General features: G+C 40.5%; 2 protein-coding genes across 7 annotated transcripts in view; both read left to right on the plus strand.

Moving 5' to 3' along the window:
* Window positions 1-3,231, plus strand: part of TBC1D12 (TBC1 domain family member 12) — a 50,049-nt gene extending 46,818 nt beyond the window's left edge. For all 5 annotated transcript variants that reach the window (XM_087765477.1, XM_087765478.1, XM_087765479.1 and 2 more), the window contains 2 exons: window positions 992-1,250; window positions 1,544-3,231. In XM_087765477.1, the coding sequence (XP_087621603.1) occupies window positions 992-1,250; window positions 1,544-1,612 (328 nt within the window). In that variant the 3' untranslated portion in view covers window positions 1,613-3,231. The remainder of the gene's footprint in view (window positions 1-991; window positions 1,251-1,543) is intronic.
* Window positions 3,232-3,647: 416 nt separating this feature from the next.
* Window positions 3,648-21,928, plus strand: NOC3L (NOC3 like DNA replication regulator). Of its 2 annotated transcripts, none has more exons than XM_087764484.1 (21): window positions 3,648-3,731; window positions 5,240-5,447; window positions 5,853-5,979; window positions 8,249-8,406; window positions 8,518-8,574; window positions 9,604-9,734; window positions 10,371-10,532; window positions 11,303-11,396; window positions 11,610-11,785; window positions 12,003-12,131; window positions 12,600-12,731; window positions 13,117-13,197; window positions 13,821-13,921; window positions 14,385-14,457; window positions 14,535-14,598; window positions 14,686-14,757; window positions 15,746-15,927; window positions 16,156-16,284; window positions 16,932-17,029; window positions 18,895-18,979; window positions 19,703-21,928. In XM_087764484.1, the coding sequence occupies exons 1-21, from the start codon at window positions 3,723-3,725 to the stop codon at window positions 19,832-19,834; spliced, it is 2,400 nt and encodes a 799-aa protein (XP_087620610.1). In that variant the 5' UTR covers window positions 3,648-3,722; the 3' UTR covers window positions 19,835-21,928. The 2 variants fall into 2 exon arrangements, with proteins under 2 accessions (XP_087620610.1, XP_087620611.1); XM_087764485.1 differs by lacking the exon at window positions 3,648-3,731 and adding an exon at window positions 3,774-4,546 and having other exon boundaries at window positions 19,703-20,503.
* The last annotated feature ends 96 nt before the right edge of the window (window positions 21,929-22,024 follow it).

Genomic DNA, 22,024 nt, shown 5'->3' on the forward strand with positions numbered 1-22,024 from the left:
AGCTTATCAGTAAGCCGTAAGTCTCAGCAGGAGCAGGTCATACAATAGCAGCATTGAGTCAGGAGCGTGCTGCAGTCCTTAGAGTTTAGGAGAGGTATATATGTTGCGGAAATAGTGCTGCTGTACAAAGTACTAGAATATTCTGCTTCCAATTACCTGTGAGAAATGAAGATTGTTAATTCCTGCACATGTTCCAAGGATAGCCTTCAGTAGAGAGCTCCTCTTATAAAGGGAGAGTAGAAGAGGTTGTGGTAGTCTGCAGGAAGGAGTGTTCGTGAAGCACTTCCCGATAGGAATAATGGGGAAACAGAGAACACTGTGCTTTGTATCAAAGGAACCACTACAAATTTATGGGAGGGGTTCTACAATATGGTACATACAGCAGACTGAACTCTCTGCCCATGTATAATGAATGCTTTGTAAAAATAAACTTTGCAATAAGAAATGCAAGTGGAGTCTTCCCAATAAGAATAGAACAGCGACTGTCTTTAGATTTTGGCGATTTTTAACATGAATAGAAATTGAAAGGGTATCACAGCAGTGTAGTTATTGAAATCTCATTAGTACATTAGTGGGATATAGCCTTCTATTGAGATAACTTGTGGCTTTAGATTTAGTTTAGAAAACAAATGATGAACAGAGCTGTTAAACTGTATGGCTTAAAGAATGGGAGAGAAGGGTTACGTTCTTATTTGTATTATACGCTGAGTGTAAAGATGTTTGTAACTTCTCTAGCCAGAGCTTCGTAAAGGAGGTGGCTTTCAAATGGAGGATTTCCTGTAGCACGAAAAGAGATGGGTTTTAGAGTAGTTCTGACTTTAAAAACTGGAGACCTGTGGATCTTTGAAATACAGAAAAAATAAGAACACATGAAATAATTTGTCATCTGCTCACTCTCAGCTAATGTAACTGAGATTTAAAGGAGGTTGTATTTTCGTCTTTCTGTAATAGGTTAAAGTTATAACTGTGCCTTTTTTTTCCTCAATTGTAGGATTTTTACACTCTACAGCAAGTCATTACCACTTGATCTGGCCTGTCGTGTCTGGGACGTTTTCTGTAGAGATGGAGAAGAATTTTTGTTCAGGACAGGGTTAGGAATCCTTCGGTTATATGAAGATATTCTCCTACAGATGGACTTTATTCATATAGCACAGTTTCTAACAAAGCTTCCAGAAGACATTACATCAGAAAAGCTTTTTAGCTGTATTGCAGCTATTCAGATGCAGAATAGTAACAAAAAATGGGCACAGGTGAGTTTCTTGGAGAGGTGTGTGTGTGTGTATATATATATATATATATATATATATATATATATATGTATATATATATATATAATGTATCTCAAAACAGACATGTCAGCACATGAGTATATGGGGCACTTAATGACTACTTTACGCTGCATGTCTGACTTCTGAGCAATGGGCGCTTCCTTTCTTGTGTCTCATTCTAGAAATTAATCTCCATGCTAATATTGTGGTGGTTAATACTGATCTTTTTTAGAAGACTGGCTTTTTTATATTCATTAAATAATTTACTTTTCCAGGTGTTTGCCTCACTGATGAAGGACAACAAAGAAGGGGACAAGAACCATAGCCCAGCACTGAAAAGCTAATCGTTGTAATGTTGAGGTCAATTGAAAATGGAAAACCACTTGATGACAAAGAAGTTTTCACATCACTTCTATGTGGAGAAGCACTATAGCAAATGTGAAAATGAGATGGAAAACCGTCACAGCTCTCAGTGGAGTAATGAACTGATGAAATCTTCACCCTTTTTGCCAGTATTAGCTTTTTGTCATGGGAAGATTTGTTTTCACACAGAATACTAAAACCTATAAAACTGAGAAGCGGGGGAGTTCATATTTAATACTTCAAACGAATCAGCTCAATGCAATAAACATTTGTAATAACTTCTGTTGGTACTTTAAAAAAATTTTGAGGCATAACTTTTTTTACAAATACCACAAAGGCACTTTTTGGGGGGGATGAGGGAAATGCTAAATCTTAAGGCCCCAAAACTGCTATCCAAACCAAATGCTTTGGTACAAATATTACCTCCAAAATTAACCATTTGAAAGTATTGAGGACCAAATAAGGTTGTTTGGTATGTTTATGTGCAAGATGGTTAAAATTTGGGAAGGGGTATTGTCTTATTTACTTGGGGTTTTTTGAGTTGCAGCTTCATTCTTCAGTCTGGGCAAATGTGATTAACTCAGGAACTGTGGAAGTATTGTGCCCAAACCTGTTAGAGCAAAAATAATCTGAATTTTAAACAGTGGTTAAGATCAGGGCTATTATTTTCAGAGTGTAGAGCTTTCAAAGCAAGTGGCGTTAAGCATTTGTTTTGGTGTATTGGTTGTGCAGCTTATTAAAAATGGAGTGGGTATTCTGTGAAAGGGTTTTGCCACCAGAAGTTTTGTTTTGTTGAGCCATTTCCAACTAAGAAATACTTGTATGTAACGGTGAACACTAAAAACTGACAAAGCTATCTGCAAACTTTGCGTCGTCAAAGGAGCAGCCGCTTTTAACACTTCAGAATAATGCAGACATGGAATCGTTTTTGAAACTATCTTTTATTAGTGTGCAATACTGAAATCCAAAAAGTATCTGGTTTTAGTGATACTTAATTCTTTAACATCTTTTAACTGTGAGACATAGGGTCATACTGTATGTGTCACGGCAGATATTTTCAACCATTTCCTATTCTCGAAGATGCTGTACAACAACTTGTGATTGTAGGGGATGGAAGTTTAAAATGGATAGCACTGCAGGTGAGGAACACTTGCACTCTCTTGGTCCATTTTTGCTAATATTTAATGTAAATAAATTCCTTACATGTGGGTTTTTGTAACTGGTCCCTCTGTGGAAATCAAGTCAAAATTACCATTATGTATTTTTAAGTGCAGGAGGCTTCCAGTTGTCTGGTGTTTAAAAGCAGAGTCTACATAATTGGGGTAAAGATTTAGTGTGGTGTAACTTACGTTGCTATCTGGTTTAAAAATGACATATATACTACTCATAACATTACAATTTGAAATTTAAATGTCAGATTTTTCTTAACTTATGTATTCACTACTTAAATTGGATCCAATTTGTCTTATATTTTTGTGTTATCTTGTACAGTTTTCTTACTTTTCAGCTATAAATCTGTATATAACTGTAAATAGAAGGATCAAGCCTTCCTTTAAGACCACTAGGTAACAGCTCCTGTGTAAATAAAACTTATAGCAGATGTGCGGCGTGGTTCTTTTCTATTCCTCCGTCGCTTCCTGCGAAGGAGGGCAAGGGAGTGCCTCACGGATGGTGCTGTGCTGATGAAAACTGGGCCGGTTCCTGCACCGAGTACCCACGCTTCGGTTGCGCCCATTTCTTGCCTCCCTGAGGAGCTGAGGTGAAGGGCAGCGTCGTACGCTTGCAGCTCAGCTTTCCTCTTTCTGAGGCTCGGGGGGATGAGCTCGGAGGCGGATGCTCTGCTCCCGGAGGGCGCGTTGTGGTGCGGGGCGGAGGGTGGAGCGTTGAATTAAAAGCTGTATTCATTTACGGAGTGGGAGCAGCTGCCCCCCGGAGCGGCCGCCCCTGTCCCTCACAACGGTGCCGCCAGGGGCCGCTGTGCCTGCGGCCGGGCGGGGCGGGGCGGGGCGGGGGCGGGCTCGGCTCCACCCCGCCCCCAGCCGCCGCTTCCGCTGCCCGTCACCGGCACAGCACGCGCGCCCGGCCGCCGCCATGAAGCCGGTAGAGTACTGCGGGGGGGGGGGCGGCGGGGCTGGGCGGGACGGGGCAGCGGAGCCTGGGCCTCTGCCGACCCCTGTGCCGCCGCGGGGCGCGCCTGGCCCCGGCCGGTGCTGGGAGGCGGGGGGCGGCCCCCGGGCCTCCGGCGCGGGCTCCTCGGGAGGAGGCTGCTTTCGTGCGCCGGCTCCGCCTCCCCGCGGGCCGAGCGGGTTCGTCCTGCGCTGCTGAGGGTAACGACAAAACTGCGAGCGGCGGGGGGCGGTGGTAAAACGCGGCGTGCGTGGGGCGGGCAGCAGCCCGCCCTTCAGCGGCGGCTCCCCGGCAGGACACACCTCCACCTCCGTCTGTCGCCTCTCGAAGGTGGTTTTGCCAAAGCTGAGGCGCGGAACAAGAACCGGGTCACCGTTGTTCGTTACCCTGAGGAGCGTGGCGTCGGAGCTTTGCCAGAGGGCAGGGCTGTCTGCAGCGGGCCCTGCTGGCAGGCGCCCGGGCTGCGAGGTGGCACCGGAGGGGGCCGGCAGAGGCCGAGGCGGCTTCTGGGCCGCGGCGTCGCTGCCTGCGGCTGTTGCAGCTCACGGTGCGGCCTGCGTGGCACAGGGACGAGCCTCAGCGCTGCTTCTGCCTCTTCAGCGCTTTCCCAGTAGTCAGATCTAAAAAAGGAAGATAAAGGTGAACTGGCAAAAATTCCAGATTCGAGGAGCCCCACACTGGTCCAGCCGCCTGTTCCCTTACCGAAGGGACACCCACCACCGCCACCGGGACTAATACAATGGCCCATGTTCCCTCCGCAGCCCTTGCCTTCCCATGCCCCTCAGTAGGTAAGCCATGCTGCGTCCGTTTCCATCCTGAACGCTCCTGGGAGTGTTTTGCGGCTTTGGCACAGGGTGCCTGCATTGATCTGCACCTCTGGGCTTTCCCTGAGCCCTCTTTGCTGTGACCACTGTGGCTCCCTGAGCTTTGGCACCTGTAGCCCGTACACAGCTTATGCATTGTGCTGTTCTGAGCCTTGCAGCGGGCAGCCTTGTCTCTTCCATGCAGCTACCAGTCATGGAGAGTTTGGGGCAGGAGAGAGCCGAAGCTCAGCATGGGGAAGCGTGCTGCAGGAGCACATTTGCCTGAGGCTGTGGCCTTGTACCAGACCCTCCTAACCTTATCGTGTGCTGGGGAAGATCGGCATTGTGAAGAGCGGAGACAGAGTGCTTAGGAGCGCACAGGGCAAGGAACTGTGCCCTCACAATCTGTTTACCATACTTGGAGTCTTCATGTGTCTAAAAGTGATGGACATAGGGTTTATTAAAAAAAAATTGTCAAAGAACATTTCTGTAAAACATTCTTCGCAGGTCTTCTCAAAAATTTAACGCAGTTGGGTTGGAGCTAACTGATGATACCATTTGGAAGAAACACCTTCAGCCCTGGTAGAATATGAACTTAATGAGATCTGAAACAGTGAAATAAATTTCACAAAGGCTATGAACATGTCAGTTACTTTTAGTTTTCTGTTTGTTTCCTAGAGAAAAAACACAAAACGAGTTCCAAGCTTTCGCAAGTTACTGAGAACTAGTAAAATAAAACTTGACAACAAATTAAAGAATAAACAGTACAAGCAGCAAAGTGCTGCTAAGAAGTATCGAAAAGAACAGAAGAAGCTAAGGGAGGCTGTCAGAGATGCTATCTCTAGAAAACCTTTTCCATTGGAAGAATGCAAGAAAAAAACAGTTGGTAAGTGTTTGCTCAGAGGTTTTTTTGTAAGCAAAAAGGTATGAGGACTACTAAATATCCTGCTGCATATGTATCAGGAAAACAACATTTCATTTTCTGTGTACAAATAATTGCTGTTCTTGTTTAAAGGAAAGAAAGGGAGACTTATGAAAAACATAAAATGTAACCATTCTGGAAACAAGATCTGATGGTTGGAGATGGTAGAAATGTGTTTGCTCGAATCATTATTGGATGTCACAATGAAGGGGCTGTTTTCTGGGATAACACAAAAGACATGCATGAAGGTTGATAAGCCCAAGGTTGAAGTAAGGTGTAAAATGGTCTCACAGGTGTAGGCAGGGTTAGGTTTTCAAGTTTGAATATATGTACAGGATCTTAATCTGTACACATCATCTTCTAAAATAGCTGAAAAACGGGAAGAAGAGGAGGAAGAAGATGCTCTTCCACTGGACATGATGGATGAAGATGACTTAAAATTAATGGAGGATTTGGCTCAAAAAGCATCCTTTTTAACCAGAGATCTTTCTTCTAAGTGAGTGGTGTTGTTATGTCTACTTTTCGTACTAATTCAGCTTTGTGTGGTTAATATGTAATTAATATGTAATACATATATGAGGAGGTCTCTTTCAGTCTGGTGTTTCTTTGCAGTTCCAGTTTACTGTTGCCTTAGTCTCTCAGTACATTCAGTATTAATGTATTGATGCGTATCAGTACATTCACCTGCTCTGCCTGACCTTCAGGATACTGTTTCTGCACAGTGTTCCTTCCCATGAGGTCCCTGGCTGCGAGATGAGTAGCATTCCTCAAACTGAAAGAAATGCTTTGATCTGTATACAGAGTCTTTTTTTGTATATAGAGTATGCAGGATGTTCCCTGTACTTCGGGCCACTGTACTTTCATATTGCATTGCAAATTGCTGTAAAAAAAAAAAAAAGGTTCTGGAAGCCATGTCTGTAAACACATGCTACACCAAAATATTCATACAAAGAATTTGTTACCAGTTTTCTGGGGCAAAGTGTTAGGTAGAGTTCACAAATCCAACATAGAAGGATAGTTGCTCTTTTACCCGTTTTACTGTTCCTAGCTTTTAGCTCCTTTCCTGGTGTTCCCTTAAACTGGAGAATTTGTCTTTTTAGTCTGCTTCACTCTGATCAAATATAATCATTCTTAAGGACTTGTCAAATATTACCTCACTTATAAATTACATGCTCATATTAGGACAGACTAAATACTTATGTTCTTATATACTTATGTGCAGGTTAGGGACATCTCCTGCAAAAGGGTGGTACACCACACTGCATTATTTTTGTTAACCTTGGAGACTGGGGTATGACACAGGCTTTCCCAGTGAGCAGAGTAGGAAAGTGATAGCAGTAGTGGTAAAAGGTAACAGGGAGTAGGGATGAATAAAAATGTGCACTGACCCGCTCATTATCACATCCTGGTTAAGCGTCGCCTGGGAGGTCAAGGCAGGGTAGGGGAGAGCAAGGCTGTGGGACACCTTAAGGAAGACACTGGACTGTTTGTCCAGTGAGAGGGTCCTAGTCCTGCTTGCTTGCCGGTGGAGTCCTTCATGGCAGGACTGCTCAGGGTTAAGTTTTTAGTGAGCCTCAGCCATGGCAGGGCACCTGCACATGCAGTGGGGGAGCACAGTGGGGAGGGAGGCAGGTAAAACAGCACTTTGGCCTAGGTGAGAGACAGGCTGTGCTGAGTTCTTAATAGTTTCTATTTTGCATCTTTGTATTTTATTTACTCTCTTCCAAAATTTTTAATGTTTTAGGGCTGAAATCACATTTCCGAAGGGTGTTTGTCTTCACAAGCTTCATCTGATTTGTTCACTGTTGCCTTACTTTGAAGGGTCCCTGAGTCCCTTATGCTACATGAATGGGAGCAGTGCCATCTCAAAACCCATCAGCTAGTACTAGGGTTTCCAGATGACTGGTATGACCCAGAATTTCCCTTGTTTTCACAGCAGCTGTATTTTCTTCGTGCTCAACAGATCAATCACAGACGTGTAGGATTTGGGTACATAGGAAAGGTTTGATCTGCCCAGGGACAGCAAGGCTGAGGCTGATGCACTGTCCTTACAATGCATGCATAGGGTGACTGTGTCATGTGTGCAGGGAATCTAGGTAGACTCTGGGATATAAAACTGCTTCTCATACAAGTGATTTTTACTTTCTTAAGCCTAGCAGTCTCTGAGCCCAGAGCTTTCAGAATCCTTCAGATATCCATAGTTGAAACTCCGCCCCTTACAAGAACAAAAGCAGTGTTCCTGTTATAAGATAGACCAACCATGTGGCTTCAACAATGTGATTCTTTATCCCTGGCTTTTAGTTTTTTAATAAGATGAACAGATAACACACTCTATAGTATGCCTGTGCTATAAGCGGTTACACCATTCAATTAATTTTTTTGTTAATTCAAAACCAATGTAAGCATTTTGCATGGATGTGTGTGTTTACACTCATATGCCAACATTTCAAAATTCACGAAGTTGGCTGGCCTGCCAGATTAACTAAATCTCATTTTGTCTTTGCTTATTTCACATTTAGTTTCCTATAAAAAGATGGGAAGCACTGTATTGTCCTGAATTCAAAGATCCTGTACAGATCCACATTAACATTGATTGAGTGGTCACTGGTGCTGTCAATGGTGAACACACTCAAACATTCCACTTAATAAGATCAGCCATTATTTATTTTTCTGAGTGTGGACACTTAATCCAGCTAGTATACTGTCATACATGGTTCACGTCTAATTAGATGGCTAATTCATTTAGTTTGCCTTGTATTTTTCAGTGAACCTGTTCACGTCAAAAAGCGAAAACATGAAAGTGTGATTGACAAATATGAGAAGGTGCCAAGACGTATGCAGACTGAGCCAGAAAAAGAACTCATCCATCTGCTCCCCATCAAAGACAAAAGTGGCATTATTCCCCAAACTATGGAAAAGCCAGGTAGGACACAGATTCTGGAATCAGTATAGTAGCCAAGATGTATATAATTTATTCTTTTAGAATTCCACAGTGTTTATTATATGCTTGACACTAGACACTCTATTTTTGCAGTTCTCAATGTTGCACAGGATGACGAAGATGGTACAGAAGAAATGGAGGAAGCAGAGGGTAATAAAACATCATGTTTGCTTTTCATTGGGTGTTTTTTTTTTCCAAATCACTGACATATCTGAAGAGTACTTTGCTGTTTCCTAAGGAAGTTTGTAATTTAAGTGTAATTTTTTAGGGTGTTTTTGAATATGTTCATTACCATGTTGCCCCAAAGCATAACAGTGATTCAGTGCTTGCTTTCTTACCTGTTAGGATCCCAGGACCTGAAGAACAGCTGGTTTCAGAATCTCTTTAAAATTACTTTGATTTTAACCTGGAACTGATGTTTGCCTGAAGTTCCTTATATCAGTCGTGTCATCTTTGCTAGTGAGAAGGGAAATCTTGGTCTTAAGGAGTATATGCTGTGGCTCTAGTTTGATTACTCTGAGATCATTTTGAAGTGCAGTTCAGGACACAGACTTCTGTGGGCTTTTGAGTGTCTGTTTTTGTCTTTGAAATTTTTTACTTAAAACAGCAGAATACCAGGAAATTCAGACTTCGATTTGCAGTTTGCTATCCAGTTAAGAGTCATATTCAAATAACAGTTGCAGTTGTAACTCTGACACTTCTGGGTCAATAATCTCTAAATATAATCTGAAGTTGAGGAAGGACATAGTTGTAGCAAAATAATACTCAGAAAACGCAAATAAAAAAATTGTATTTTTAAAAGAAAAAGTGAATCGTGAATAATTTGCTGCAAATTGCAGAACACTGCAGTTTCTTGGCACAGTTGGGGTCATATGTTGAGTTTATATGTTCCCACTGTACTTAGGAAATACCAGTTGCAGATTCAAAAACATTTGGTCCATTTCTTTTTGCAAGTGTAAGATTTTGGAGTGGAGCAAAAATTAATCTCTGGGTTAATATAAGCTCTAGCAAGGTCATTCTTAAAGCTTCTTTTACTGTGGAACCGCACATGTTACTCTTGTGTGGTGTTATCATGGTACCCGTCTAAAATGCAGTATCTAGAACTGTAGTTCACAATATGGTATTTATTAAGCGGCCTCCCTAGTGACGCTCCTTTCTAACTATCACACCTTGTGCTAGACTTTAATGAAGAACCCCTGCCTGTTCTCACTCCTGAGGAAATGGCTGCTCAAAGGAGACAAAAGCTGCAGGAAAGGAAGATGCACATAGCTGCCTTAGCATCGGCCATTCTCTCTGAGCCAGACAACAACGTAGGTTGCATTTACTTAACATGCATGTATGGGTGTCTGTGTTGTGCAGTATGTCAATAAATAAAGATCTGAAGTGACCAAACAATAGCAAAAGCAGAAAAATACATGAGTAGAACAAGTAAAAAGGTCAGTGTTGTATCACTTCTCAGGGGGTGGCAAACGGTGAAACTGCTGCCATAGGTTGGTACAAAGGATTTGAATTAGGCGAAGATCCAGGTGACTGTGTTTGCTCTGAATACTTGTGGTTTTAGGAATAATACTGTCTGTGGTATTTCCTGTCCAAACTACCTTGTTCCTTAAGCATGACCATTGTTTAAGCTCTGTTTTCAGGGTTGTATGTGATAGTTCTCAATGTTTCAGGATATGCCAGTAATTTGCTATAATCCTGTGCAAGTTTGTAATAGGAGGATAGTTTGAACATTTCTGAGATAAGAATTTTGTTGGGATATCTAGCATTTCTTGGCTCTTTATGCAGTGCTAAGTAGAGTCTGAGTAACTGCTGAGTTAATTTTTCTCTCCTTGTAGTATTTAAAAATGAGGCATGTTTCTTGTGGCAAACTTTTGCTGAAATGCACATTGTGCTTGTACATTGGTTTGTGGGTGATCTTCAGCTGACTTTGTCCGCCTCTTAATCAGATTAAAAAGTTGAAGGAGCTGCGTGCCATGCTGATGGAACAGGATCCTAATGTGGCTGTGATTGTTCGGAAGCTGGTCATGGTTTCTTTGATGGAGATATTCAAAGATATTGCACCTTCTTACAAAATTCGGCCTCTGACTGAAGCAGAAAAGGCTACCAAGGTGAAGTACCAAATTTCTTTATAGAGTATTGTGAGTAGTTCAGATTTTTTTAAGTTATGCCAAATACTAATACTGATTTGGTTAATATGAATTTATAGTTTTGAGCAAAGGGTGACAAATACACAAGTACTTGTGGAAATTCTGAAACTGTGACACTTTCAGGGGCAGAGGTCTTTGTTTTGAACTTTTAATTCTTATGTACTTCCTTCACTAAGTAGCTGACATGCTGGCGGTAATGGAGGGAAAAAATAGTATATGAAAGTAGCATACCAAACCCGTGTGACTTTCATCATAAACCTTGTAACAAGATGGTCTTTTGTGTCACAGTGAAGGGAACTAGAAAGAAGGCAAATTATGCAACGTTGTCACCTAACTGGCACAGATTTCTGTGTCATGTGTTCAATAATTTGCTGAGCAAATGCAGAATAACTTGTTTTCTGGAGCTTGTTTTTAACAAATTCTTTAGAAGGTTTCTTGAATATAGGTAGTGCAGTTTAGAGTCATGGATTTAAAATAACATCTATTTATAAATTTCACTTCAGTACCTATAAATGAAATCAGCCAAGTTGGAAAAGGCCCTCTGAGCATAAGAACACATAGAGAAATATGTAGAAATATTTTGTTTTTCATAAATTTCTAGGAATGTGTGTCTAGAAAAAAAACTACTTGGGTATCTGATAATTTGTTTAAAAACTTTGTGTTTTTTTCACCGCTGGTTAATTTCAGGATTTAGCTCTCCAAATAAAATTTCATGTGTATTATGTTTACAGGTTAAAAAAGAAACTCAGAAACTGAGAGAATTTGAAGAAGGCCTTGTGAGCCAGTATAAATTTTACTTGGAAAATCTGGAACAAACAATTAAAGGTACAGTCAACACTTCCCATTTTTTGTAGTAAATGCAAAATTGTTTGCAGCATCACAGTTAACCTCCTCTGATTGAATGCTACCTGCTGTCTTTAATGCAAGTACTGTTTCATATAAGTGTGTAGGAGAATGCCTGCAATAACTAAAAATGTAAATATTTAGAAGCTTCCCTACGTTGCGAACAGTAATGGGTAAAATTAACATTTTGTGCAGATTGGAAACAAAGGAAGTTGAAGAAAAGCAATGTCATCTCATTAAAAGCATATAAAGGTCTAGCAGAGATTGCAGTGAAGTGTCTGTGTGAGCTGCTTGTGGCCCTACCCCACTTTAACTTCCACAACAACATTATTGTTCTTATTGTTCCGCTCATGAATGATGCATCAAAAATGGTAAGTGATTTTCTGATTAGGGGAAGAGTTTTTGTTTTGCATGAAAAATAATCTATTTCTGAGCTTTATTCCACAATATCCAGATCTTGTGGCCATATCTTTTTGCTATCTTACAGGCTGTGTCCACTTTCTAATTAGTAAATACCATCAGTATTATCAGTTAGCTGTTGTCGTAGACTTGGCTTTACAGAAGAATTTGTTTGAATTCACTTTTCAGATTTCTGAACTGTGCTTTGAGGCAGTTAAGAAGCTCTTTAAACAAGACAAGTTGGGTTATGCTTCGCTCGGTGTAGTTAAGGTCATTTCTGGCCTTGTGAGGGGTAGAAATTACGATGTCAGACCTGAGGTAAGAGTCTTTATTGTACTACACAATTTTCTTCTGTCAATGGTTTAAAAAAAAATCCAGAAGTCAAAGTTAGTGCAGCTGCTGGCTACGGACAAGCAGAATTTCCTCACTTTGTCAGACCGCAGGCAGCTTAGGAGCGGGCTGAGCCAGAGAGTTAGAAAGAGAGAGATGGGACAGGGGAAGGAGACTGGGAGCACAAGATCAACTCTTAACAGAGACATGGGTTAAGTCAGGCAGGGAAGCTTGAAGTGAGAGAGGCAAATGGAGGAATGAACAGAAATGGACAGTGCTGGAGAAGGAACTAGGAGCAGAGATGAGAGATACAGATATGAAGGAACAGGAGGGGAGTAAACAGAAGAACCTTTGACCAGCAAAGCCCACTAGCCTGAATGGAATTCAGGATTTCTTACCCTCTCTGTTCCTCTGTTGTGGATCACCTTTCGTTGTATTTATTTTATTTTACGATAGGTGTTAAAAGTATTTCTTCACTTAAGAATTAAGGAAGTAGAATTACAAAAAGATTCCGAAGACATTGCACCAAAGAAAAAGTTCATGACTTACAAAGAGAAAAGAAAAAATCTTTCAAGAATGCAAAGAAAGGTATGACGCGTGCTTTCTCATGCTCTACTTCAGTGACTTTATGTAGCAATTTGTTCTAGCAATGATTGCCCTTCTCCCTGTTGCCATTGTTAACTCTCAGCATCGGTGATTAGTGTTTGCATTGTACTTGAATATTTATGAGGTTCTACAGGGAATTTAATTATCTTCCTAATTTTTTTCTGTTTCTGGTGTTGATAATGCCTTTGATTGGTTGTTTCTGATAAGAAGGAATATATCCAAGTTGGCTATCCTGTAGCATCACAGGGTGACTTAAGCAACTCACCAAGCATGGAAGATTTGTTCTCTGTGTATCTGAGAAACCTGGATATCCAGGCTGGTTGGAAACATTTAATCTGTTGTCTTAAAATCAACTGTATGTTTTCAGTGGAAGAAAGCAGAAGAGAAACTGGAACGAGAACTCTTGGAAGCAGAAGCGTCAGAAAGTAAAGAAAAAAAATTGAAGCTGGTAAGTAATTTAGAGATTATTTTCCTATTTTTGCAAAGTAGGACCTCCTAACCCTTTTGTAACCAAGTGTCTCCCCTCCATCCCAACCTGTCAGCATTCTACACCTCTGGATAATGTTGGCAGCTTACAAACATTTTGTCTGTGCCAGAGGTCTAGGTTTTAGTAAACCAAGACCTCTCAGTTTACCCAGGAAGGCCACGTTAGCCATTCCTATTTCCTTCTGTTCTCTGCACAAGAAGGTATTTGAATCCATTGATATATGTTCTCCAGGTGCCCTGTTCCTGTTACGTATGGCACTATATAATGGTTGTTATGGCACTATGTAATGGTTGTTACCAGCCTCTCAGAGTGGCCTTTAGGTGAAGGAGGAGTGTTGCTAGCCTGGATGGAAGGGAAGAGAGGCTGTTTAGCTAGGAGAGGGTGAGCGGGCAGAGTAGGGGGCAGGAGAGCAGGACTTGAGCTTTTCAGCATAAGAAGAGCAGAGATGGCAGTGCCAGGGCTGGTTTGGAAGGCCTGAGTGCAGGCTTGGACAGGGAGGAGCATTTTCAATTGAGTTTAAGTAAGTGAAGTAGAAATGTCTGTTTTCCATGCTTAAGTATTTTATTTTGTTTTCTTCCCTTCAGCACACAGAGACCTTGAATATTGTATTTGTAACTTACTTCAGAATCTTGAAGAAAGCTCAGAAGTCTCCACTTTTGCCAGCTGTGCTAGAAGGTCTTGCAAAGTAAGAACTGAGTCCACCTTCTGTGTGTGTTAGAAAAGACAAAGCACTAGAGGGATTTTTGACTTTGAAAGGGATTTATAAGCAGTGAGAGAAGACTGTCCCTGACAAAATTGTTGAAATTCTTTTATTTCTCTGCTGAAGTTTTCACCTACTTCTAAAAACATTTCGATGTGATGTGAAATTTCCTGTGATAGAATTGATGTGATGCAAACCCAGCAGGGTGTGATGTGATTCCATCATTTTGTCTGATTACTTCCTGAAGAACACGAGCATGTCTCTAGTGCTATAGGGAAGCTGTGATTAGCAGTTGGGGGCTGAATCATCCATCTATGTGAAGATAATAGATGTTCAGCATGTGATTTAGCTCTGCTTTTAAGATGTGGATTTTAGCAATTCAGAATACTTTGAACTGAGTTTGCAGATAATGTCTGTAGCTTAAAAATAAAAATCTCTTTGATTCAAGGTTTGCTCATCTCATAAATGTGGAATTTTTTGATGACCTGTTGATTGTCCTTCATTCTCTTATTGCATCCGGGGTAAGTTGAGCTTACTTTTATTACAGTTTTCTTAAGATTATGTTCTTTTGGGTACTTAATTAGTTTTGTATTCTTAGGTTTTAAGCTATCGTGAGAGTCTTCATTGCGTTCTCAGTGCTTTTCATATACTCTCTGGTCAAGGTAAGAGATCTTTCAAAGCAAACTTTTGTTTAATATTGTCTAATAAATTAATGGAGTAAAGGTATTTATTTGGGATTATGTTAATAGGTGATGTTCTTAACATTGATCCGATGAAATTCTACACACATCTCTACAAGACACTGTTCAGCCTACATGCAGGTAACTCCAGATTCTTGTTTTCAGAGTTTACCTAGATAATGTTTATTCTGCTTATTTGGTATCATAGCCTTAATACAGTGTTAATAGACTACAGTTGTTTTAAGATATCTGAATTCTGAAAAGATTACTGTCTGTTTTAATCTACTTTTTTCTGAAGTTGCACATTGCACTACTGCAATACAAGTACTAGAAGTATTATTGCAATACATGGTAACAGGCTCTAATCAGGTCATTTCATTAGGCAATACTGAGTATGTGATCTTGGATAAGCATTTATCCTGTCCTCAGTTCAAGTTTTTTGGCTTCCTTATAATTGTTTCTTTCAGTGGCAATTTAAAAATTCTCTGTTTTTTCTCTATTTCTTTCTCTAATAGAGAAAAATCTCTAGTTTTTCTAATATAATTTAAAAAATAATTTCAATTTAGATTCTGTTTTCTAAAATACTCTGGTTTATATTTCCAATTTTTACAATTCTGATGTTCCAATTTTCTAATCTAAATTTTCTAATAGTTCTGAGAAGCTGAATAGTTTATGAAAAAAGATACTTACAAAGTTTGAAATTAACAAAATTTTAATTAACTTCATAAATTTGTATTCACTAAGGAGGAAGGATTGAGAAAAAACATTCTACAATTCTGGATGAGTAAAAGACTAAATCTTTGCACCATTTAACGATTTATAAAAGATGATATAATGAATGCACTTAGGGTTAAAACACTAACTGCTTCTAATGTTTAGACATTTTTGATGGAAGAAATATTTTCTTAGAAAGGAGCACAGAAACAATGATACATTTTTTCTGTTCAAAGCTGGACTATTTTTACCAAAAAAGGATGGATACTTATGTCTGTGTCACATTAGTGCTGTGTTTGAACCTCCCAGCTTTCATGCTGTTTCTGAGGTTCCAGTATACAGTCAATAGCACAGTATCTAGCTGTGTGTTCCTCAAAATGGTTATTTACTCTTTGTATGAAATTGTGCTTTTGAGGTGGTACCAATGACGATATAGAGATTGTGCTCCAGTGCCTGGATGTCATGTTTGCCAAGCGGAGAAAGCAAGTTTCCCAGCAACGAGCCCTTGCTTTCCTAAAGCGACTTTCCACGCTTGCTCTTCATGTACTTCCAAACTCCAGTGTTGGGATCTTGGCAACAAACAGAGTATTAATGCAAGTAAGTTTTACTTGTTGGAATTTTTAGCTCACTGGTTAAAGCTTATTGAATTTTTTGACAAATTGATTTTATACAAAATATTTTTAAGCATCTAAGCAAGAATGATGAAAACAGAGTATCCTTAAATGCTGCTGAGACTGAATAACAGGGAATGAATCCTGAACTTAACCGTGTTATAATTGAACATGCAATATCAGTAAGTCAGTCCTTTTTTTTTCTGTGTTGCAGACATTCCCAAAGATGGACCTCTTGCTAGACAACGAATCTCAAGGCAGTGGAGTTTATCTCCCAGAACTAGATGAACCAGAGCATTGCAATGCTCAGAACACAGCTCTGTGGGAGCTGCATTTACTTCAGGTTAGTGAGTAGCTGAGTGATTTGAGAAGTAAAAGTCAGCAGTGAATAGCTGCTAAATGTTTATATGCTTTACACAAATAGAGAACAGAGGTCTTCAGGCTTATCAATCAAATCTGGCCCACATGAGCCTATTCCATACAAAGAGGAACAGCAGAACAGTGGTATAGGGAAGGAATGAGCTCAAAAGGGGATGTGACACATCCTGTATGTTAGTACCACACTGGATCTTAGTGCAGGTTGTGTAATAAGATGCCTTTGGAGGCTTTTTCAATCTGTTAAGTTCCCTTGCAGTCCATCCCTTCTCCAGGGAGCAGCTGACACCTTGATCTGTCATTCCAGCCAGGGTTTAGAGTCTGGGGCTTGGGGAGGACTTCCTTTGCCCTTTCTCCTGCCTTCTGGGAGCAGGAGGTAGATTAACTGTGGAGACTTATGCTCACAGCATGACATACTAGTGAATAAATGTATGACTGGGTGTTCTCACTCACTTAACCCCAGAAACTGACTGATTTTGGGGTGCTCAGTTTCTCTATCTAAAACAAAAGCAGAACCTTCCATCTTGTTGAAATGGAAATAAATGCGAGAATCCATAGATAAATACATTATCCCTTGTCCCTCAGTCAGCTGCCTTCTTTCTTCCTTTCTTTCAGAGACACTATCATCCAACAGTGCAGAAGTTTGCAGCTCACCTTATTGCTGGAGCTCCAACTGAAGGCTCAGGAGCTCTTTCACTTGATTTGAGCCAAAGGTGAGTTATCAGAGAGTTCTGTTTTTAAAAATAGTGCCCTGAAAAGTAGCTGTTGCTCATACTTTATTAAAGGAATCCCTAAAAATAATTATCCATAAAATTAAAAGAGAATCTGTTCTTCAAACTCACTTTCTTTGTTCTTCTGCCAGTACAGAATGTTGGCTGCCTTTTTCTTTTTTTTTTTTCTTTTGAGGCTTGTTGCCAGGCTGTGACAAGGGTAAGAATCTCAAAGTGCAGTGTGCTTTCTTCCCACGGGAGCAAAATATCTGCATCAGCAGCCCTGATCTGAATATGGATCAGGATCACTGAACCGTGGCTGTCCAGTGTAAACTGAAAACCAAGTTGCAGTGTAAGGTCCGTAGTACGTTAAAACATAAGAACAGCCATCCTGGTTCAGACTAAGGAGCTAGTTCAGCATCTGGTCTTCAGCAGTGGCTGGAAGTAGGTGCCTCAGGAAGAGTAAAAGCAGGGCAAGCATGTAAGATACATGCTCTGAGCAGTGTCCTAGCCTCCGACTGGTTTCAGCCTGATACCATTCTCTGTTTAGTACCTGTTCATGGAATTCTTTTCAACACCATTCAGTGTCCCTTGAACCAAAGCACATGTTGCAAATACAGCATTGTTTGGCAAGGGTTCCGTGAGTCCACAGCTCCTTACGCTAAGACCTACCTTCTTTGATTTTGAACCTGGTGCCAGCATGCATCATTTAACAGTTCCTGGTTCTTGCCGTGGGAGGGGAAATGAACAGTCTGCTCTAATACACTCTGTGCCTCACTTGACTTGGTAGACTCTATCATATTGTCCCTCTGTCCACCATCTCCTCTGGCTGAAGGGATCTGGCCCAGACAGGAGCTGTTCCATACTTCTCACCATCTTTGTTGCCTGTTCCTGAACTTTGACCAATTCAGGTATTTCAAGATGAGGAAATTGGAGACTCAGATGCAATCAGTATTATTTGAGATGTGGGTGATCTATGGATTTATACACTGATGTAACTTTTCTATTCTGTTATCTGTTTCTTTCCAACTCTAAACAGCATTAAAGGCACAATCCCGTGAAAGTATCTGTCATAACAACAATATTTTTTTCCTTAAGTGATAGTAGTCAGCTCAGAGCCTGCTGGTTTTATGTGATGCTGAGGTTGCTTTCCTCTGTTTTTTTTTTTTTCCCCCCACTAAATTTCATTTGCCATTTTACTGACCGTCTCATACAGTCTGTCTGCAGTTCTTCACAGGCAGCTCGTTCTTACTACTGCAAATAACTCTGTACTCTCCAGCTCATCTTTGAGTGTATTGAAAAGCACAGGTCCTGGCACAGACCTCATGGAAATCCATAGTTTCTTCCTGCCATTGCAGAAGCTGATCATAGACTCCTGTCCTCTGTTTCCTGTCTTTTAACCAGTTCTTTTCCCAGGTGATGGTGTTCCCCGTTCTCCCATGGCTGCTTAGTTTTCATAAAACCCTTTGGTAAGGAACTGTTGGAAATTCAGGCAGATTGTATCAGACGGGTAACCTTTATCCACTTTTTTTTTTTTTTTTTTTTTTACTTTTTCAAGTATGTACAGGGCAAGCAGTGACTGCTTGGAGTGCTGGCAAGCCAACAGAACAGTTTTCTTGTCTCCCATTTCTTCTTCTGTCCCCCCAGCTGAATATTTAGACACATTTTACTTGCTTTTACTTGCATTGTTCCCCAGCTGTTGGCTTCTGATCTTTTCCAGGTGATGCTCATTAGTCTGAGGAGTTCTCTTAAAGCATGGTGGAGGGTGTGAATGGTGTGTGTGTGGGAGAAGCTGCTCTTGGTTTGGTGATATATTATTTAGAAATGTATCTAATGCCATTTTTCTTTCACTGTGTTTTTTGCTATAGGCCTGCTGCAGAACTTTTTGAGGCATACAGTATGAGAGGAATGACCTTTAATCCTCCTGTTGCGTCAGTAACACCCAGGAGAAAGGTACAGTCTCATCTCTGTGTGTCCTTTTTTTAAGCACGATATACCAATATAACCTATCTGCTGGCTCACTGTGCAGTGCCCAGGCATTGGCACGCTGACTTTGGCTTTCTGGTTTCTGTACGTTCTGTGTCGAGTATTTTTTTTTAACTGGCATAATTTGTCTCCGAGTGCACAAAGTACTCGACTATGTGAGTGTTAAGACTTTAACAAGGAGGTATAAACCACGTGCATGACCTGCCTCATCTGAGCGCCAGGAAAGGGTGGAGGGCTCCAGATCTGGCTGCAGCCAGAAAGGATCTTGTGAGGCAGGGTCAGGGCATTCCTTTCTGACTCACAACCTCTACTGTTAGCATTGTTGCTTTCACTAGCCTTTTGATCAGAGATGCTTGATTTATTTTTATAAGGTGTGTTGAACAGGAACTAGTGTGTAAGCTCCTTCAGAGCTGGAAGCTATGTGTAGTAGGTATTCTTCTAAAGCCCAGTTTACAACAAACCAAAAAATCCTCACCAAAAATGTAAGCTTATGAAGGACTGCCTGACACATTGCTTTGTTGCTAGCCACGTGATACTTACTGGCAGGCCAGATATACATGGGGTAGTTCCATAGGTCTGGTCTAGATGACCGTGGGCACGGGAGAGAAACAGAACTGCTAATTTAAGCTATGCATGGAAGACACATACTGACCTTGTTTAGTAATGCAACTAATATTTTGTAATTTTCAGGATACATTCTCACAAATGGATTCATTTATAGATGAAGAGCTAAACAAACAGCTTCAACAACACATCAGTGAGACTGTTGTTCACAAACCCTTGGATTTTGCTAAACACTTGAAGGAATCATCCTTGTCATAAATGCATCTATCAGTCGTGTTCAGTTGGCTTCTTAATTATGGAGAAAGACTGGCTGAAACTCATCATTAAAGGAATTCAAGTAGGCTTTTGTTTGAATATAGAAACACACAAAAAAATGTAACGGCAGTTTTTCACACAGTTACAAGGCCTCTCCACTTAACCACCAAGCCCATGTTCTTAGGGCTTGGGAACCACAATGAACAGTCACATCAGTAATTTAAAAAGATAGAAACCCAGGTCATCTTAAAATTGTTTGCAACCATGCGTTATAGTATTTTTGTTTATATATTTTCTAATTTTTATAACAGAATATAGACATATGTGTTTCTGAGAAATCACTGGGTTGTGTTGATAAATTAATAAATATTTTGGAAATTTTAATATAATATTGACTTTGATGTTGTCACAGATGAGTGGTTAGGTCGCTTAAAGATTACCGTTAAAGATATTTGCAAAAAGGGATTTTTAACAGAAATTTATAAAAGTGCAATTTAACAAAGTTCAATGGCAAGGTTCACTCTGTTACTTATTAAATGAATGGAATATATATATATATAAAAGGTAGAAGTGAATTAGAATGATTTATACAGAGATTGAAAATACAAGGGGGTAAAGGAGGCCCTCCCATTGAGTCATGAGGTTCAGAATGGGCCCCCTTGCTTTCTAAACTCCTTCTCAGAGAGGAGTCTCGGTGCAGCTGGATCCAGTCCTAGTCCCAGACTTGGTCAACGGTTTATGTCTAAGGATTATATATGTCTAGCAGCAGTTTAAGATTTATTCAGTTAAAAAGAGAATCGCAGGAATTTAGCAGCAATTAATCATTGGTTAATTTAGCATTTACAAAGTGATTAACTAGGATTTATTACAATATTTGAATCGATTCACACAACACACACACTATGCATATAAAGGTACCTGTTAAAAATTCCCCTCAAGTTAAGTGAAATACTCACTTGAAATGATTTTCTCAACGGGTGAAGGTCAGGCCTCAAGGACTGAAGGGGGCCCCAGAGTTCCGCCCAGGTCCTGTCACCAGACCTCTGAACTTCACAAACTTAAGAGTTTGCAACTCTGAGAAGCGTCCTGCTCGGAGGGAGACACTGTGGTGTACTGCTGTGGTCCAGGAGAGCTCAGAGCTGTTTATAGGGTTGTGAGATGATTGACTTTAGGCATCAGTAAATTTCCAGCCTGGCCACAATCCGGGTTGGTAATTGCTGGAGTTCTCAAAAATTCCAGCAGTGCTGCTACGATCCTCCCATACCGATCTGCCCAAGTTACGATCTACAATGATATGTTCCAAGGCTGTCAGGGGATGACTGATCATTCCTGCTCTCGTTCCCCACCTTCGCTGTGCAAGAGATCCTGGTACGGTCAAGGGATACTTAACCGCCAAACTCATTGCACAAAGGCCAAGTCTTGATGGGAATTCCTGAGATCGTAAAGCGGTCCAGGAGGGGGAGGGGAAATGCACCACCACAGAGGTTTAAGATACCTAGAGATTTGGAATATGTATTGCATTTTTTTCTGTTTTTCTTCTGATGTCTCCTAACCATTTATCTCATCTTGAAATGATTTTGCATTTGGTGGGGTTTTTTTCCCTCCACTGAATCTTGGTATTGGCAAATTGAGATTACTGAATTCCAGTTCTGAACTATCATCACGATTGAATGCTCTACTACAATGTCTTCAATAAACCACTGCTGTCAAGAATACTGGACAAATTCAAGGTAAGAATTTAAATCCTTTTTTTTCTTTTTTTTTTTTAATCATCATTCCCCAAATATTGGTTATTGCCTGGTTGTTTTAGAATCCATTTTCAGCTGCGTACTGGCTTTGCAAACAGTAAGTAAAATATATGAAATAACTTAAAAATGAGTATTGGATTGATGAGAATTCCATTCTACAGGGGAGTGTAATGGGCTGTACCTGGCTGACAGCTAATACATTTTGTAGGGTTTAGTCTATGATGTGATAATGATACATGTTGTAAGTAAGTTTTTCAAAGCTTTTGTTCAAGTCGCTTAACCTCCTTACAATAATCAGAAAATATTTCTTTTTCTCTAGGGTATTTAATCCTTTATCCTGATTTATGGTTCTTAGATAGTTTTATAAGTAATATATTTTTATTTTAATACATGTTTTTAGTATTAATCAGAGTAGCTCACCAAATTTCAAGTAGTTAAACATAAA

This window comes from Nipponia nippon, unplaced genomic scaffold (assembly GCF_047370975.1).
Source record: "Nipponia nippon isolate SJK-2023a ecotype South Korea unplaced genomic scaffold, ASM4737097v1 scaffold_3, whole genome shotgun sequence".
Taxonomy (NCBI): Eukaryota; Metazoa; Chordata; class Aves; order Pelecaniformes; family Threskiornithidae; genus Nipponia; species Nipponia nippon.

Coding starts and splice junctions, on each gene's coding strand:
- NOC3L (XM_087764484.1), top strand. Junction 14,758..15,745: donor ACTGTTCAGCCTACATGCAG/GTAACTCCAGAT, acceptor TGTGCTTTTGAG/GTGGTACCAATGACGATATA. Junction 15,928..16,155: donor CAAACAGAGTATTAATGCAA/GTAAGTTTTACT, acceptor TCTGTGTTGCAG/ACATTCCCAAAGATGGACCT.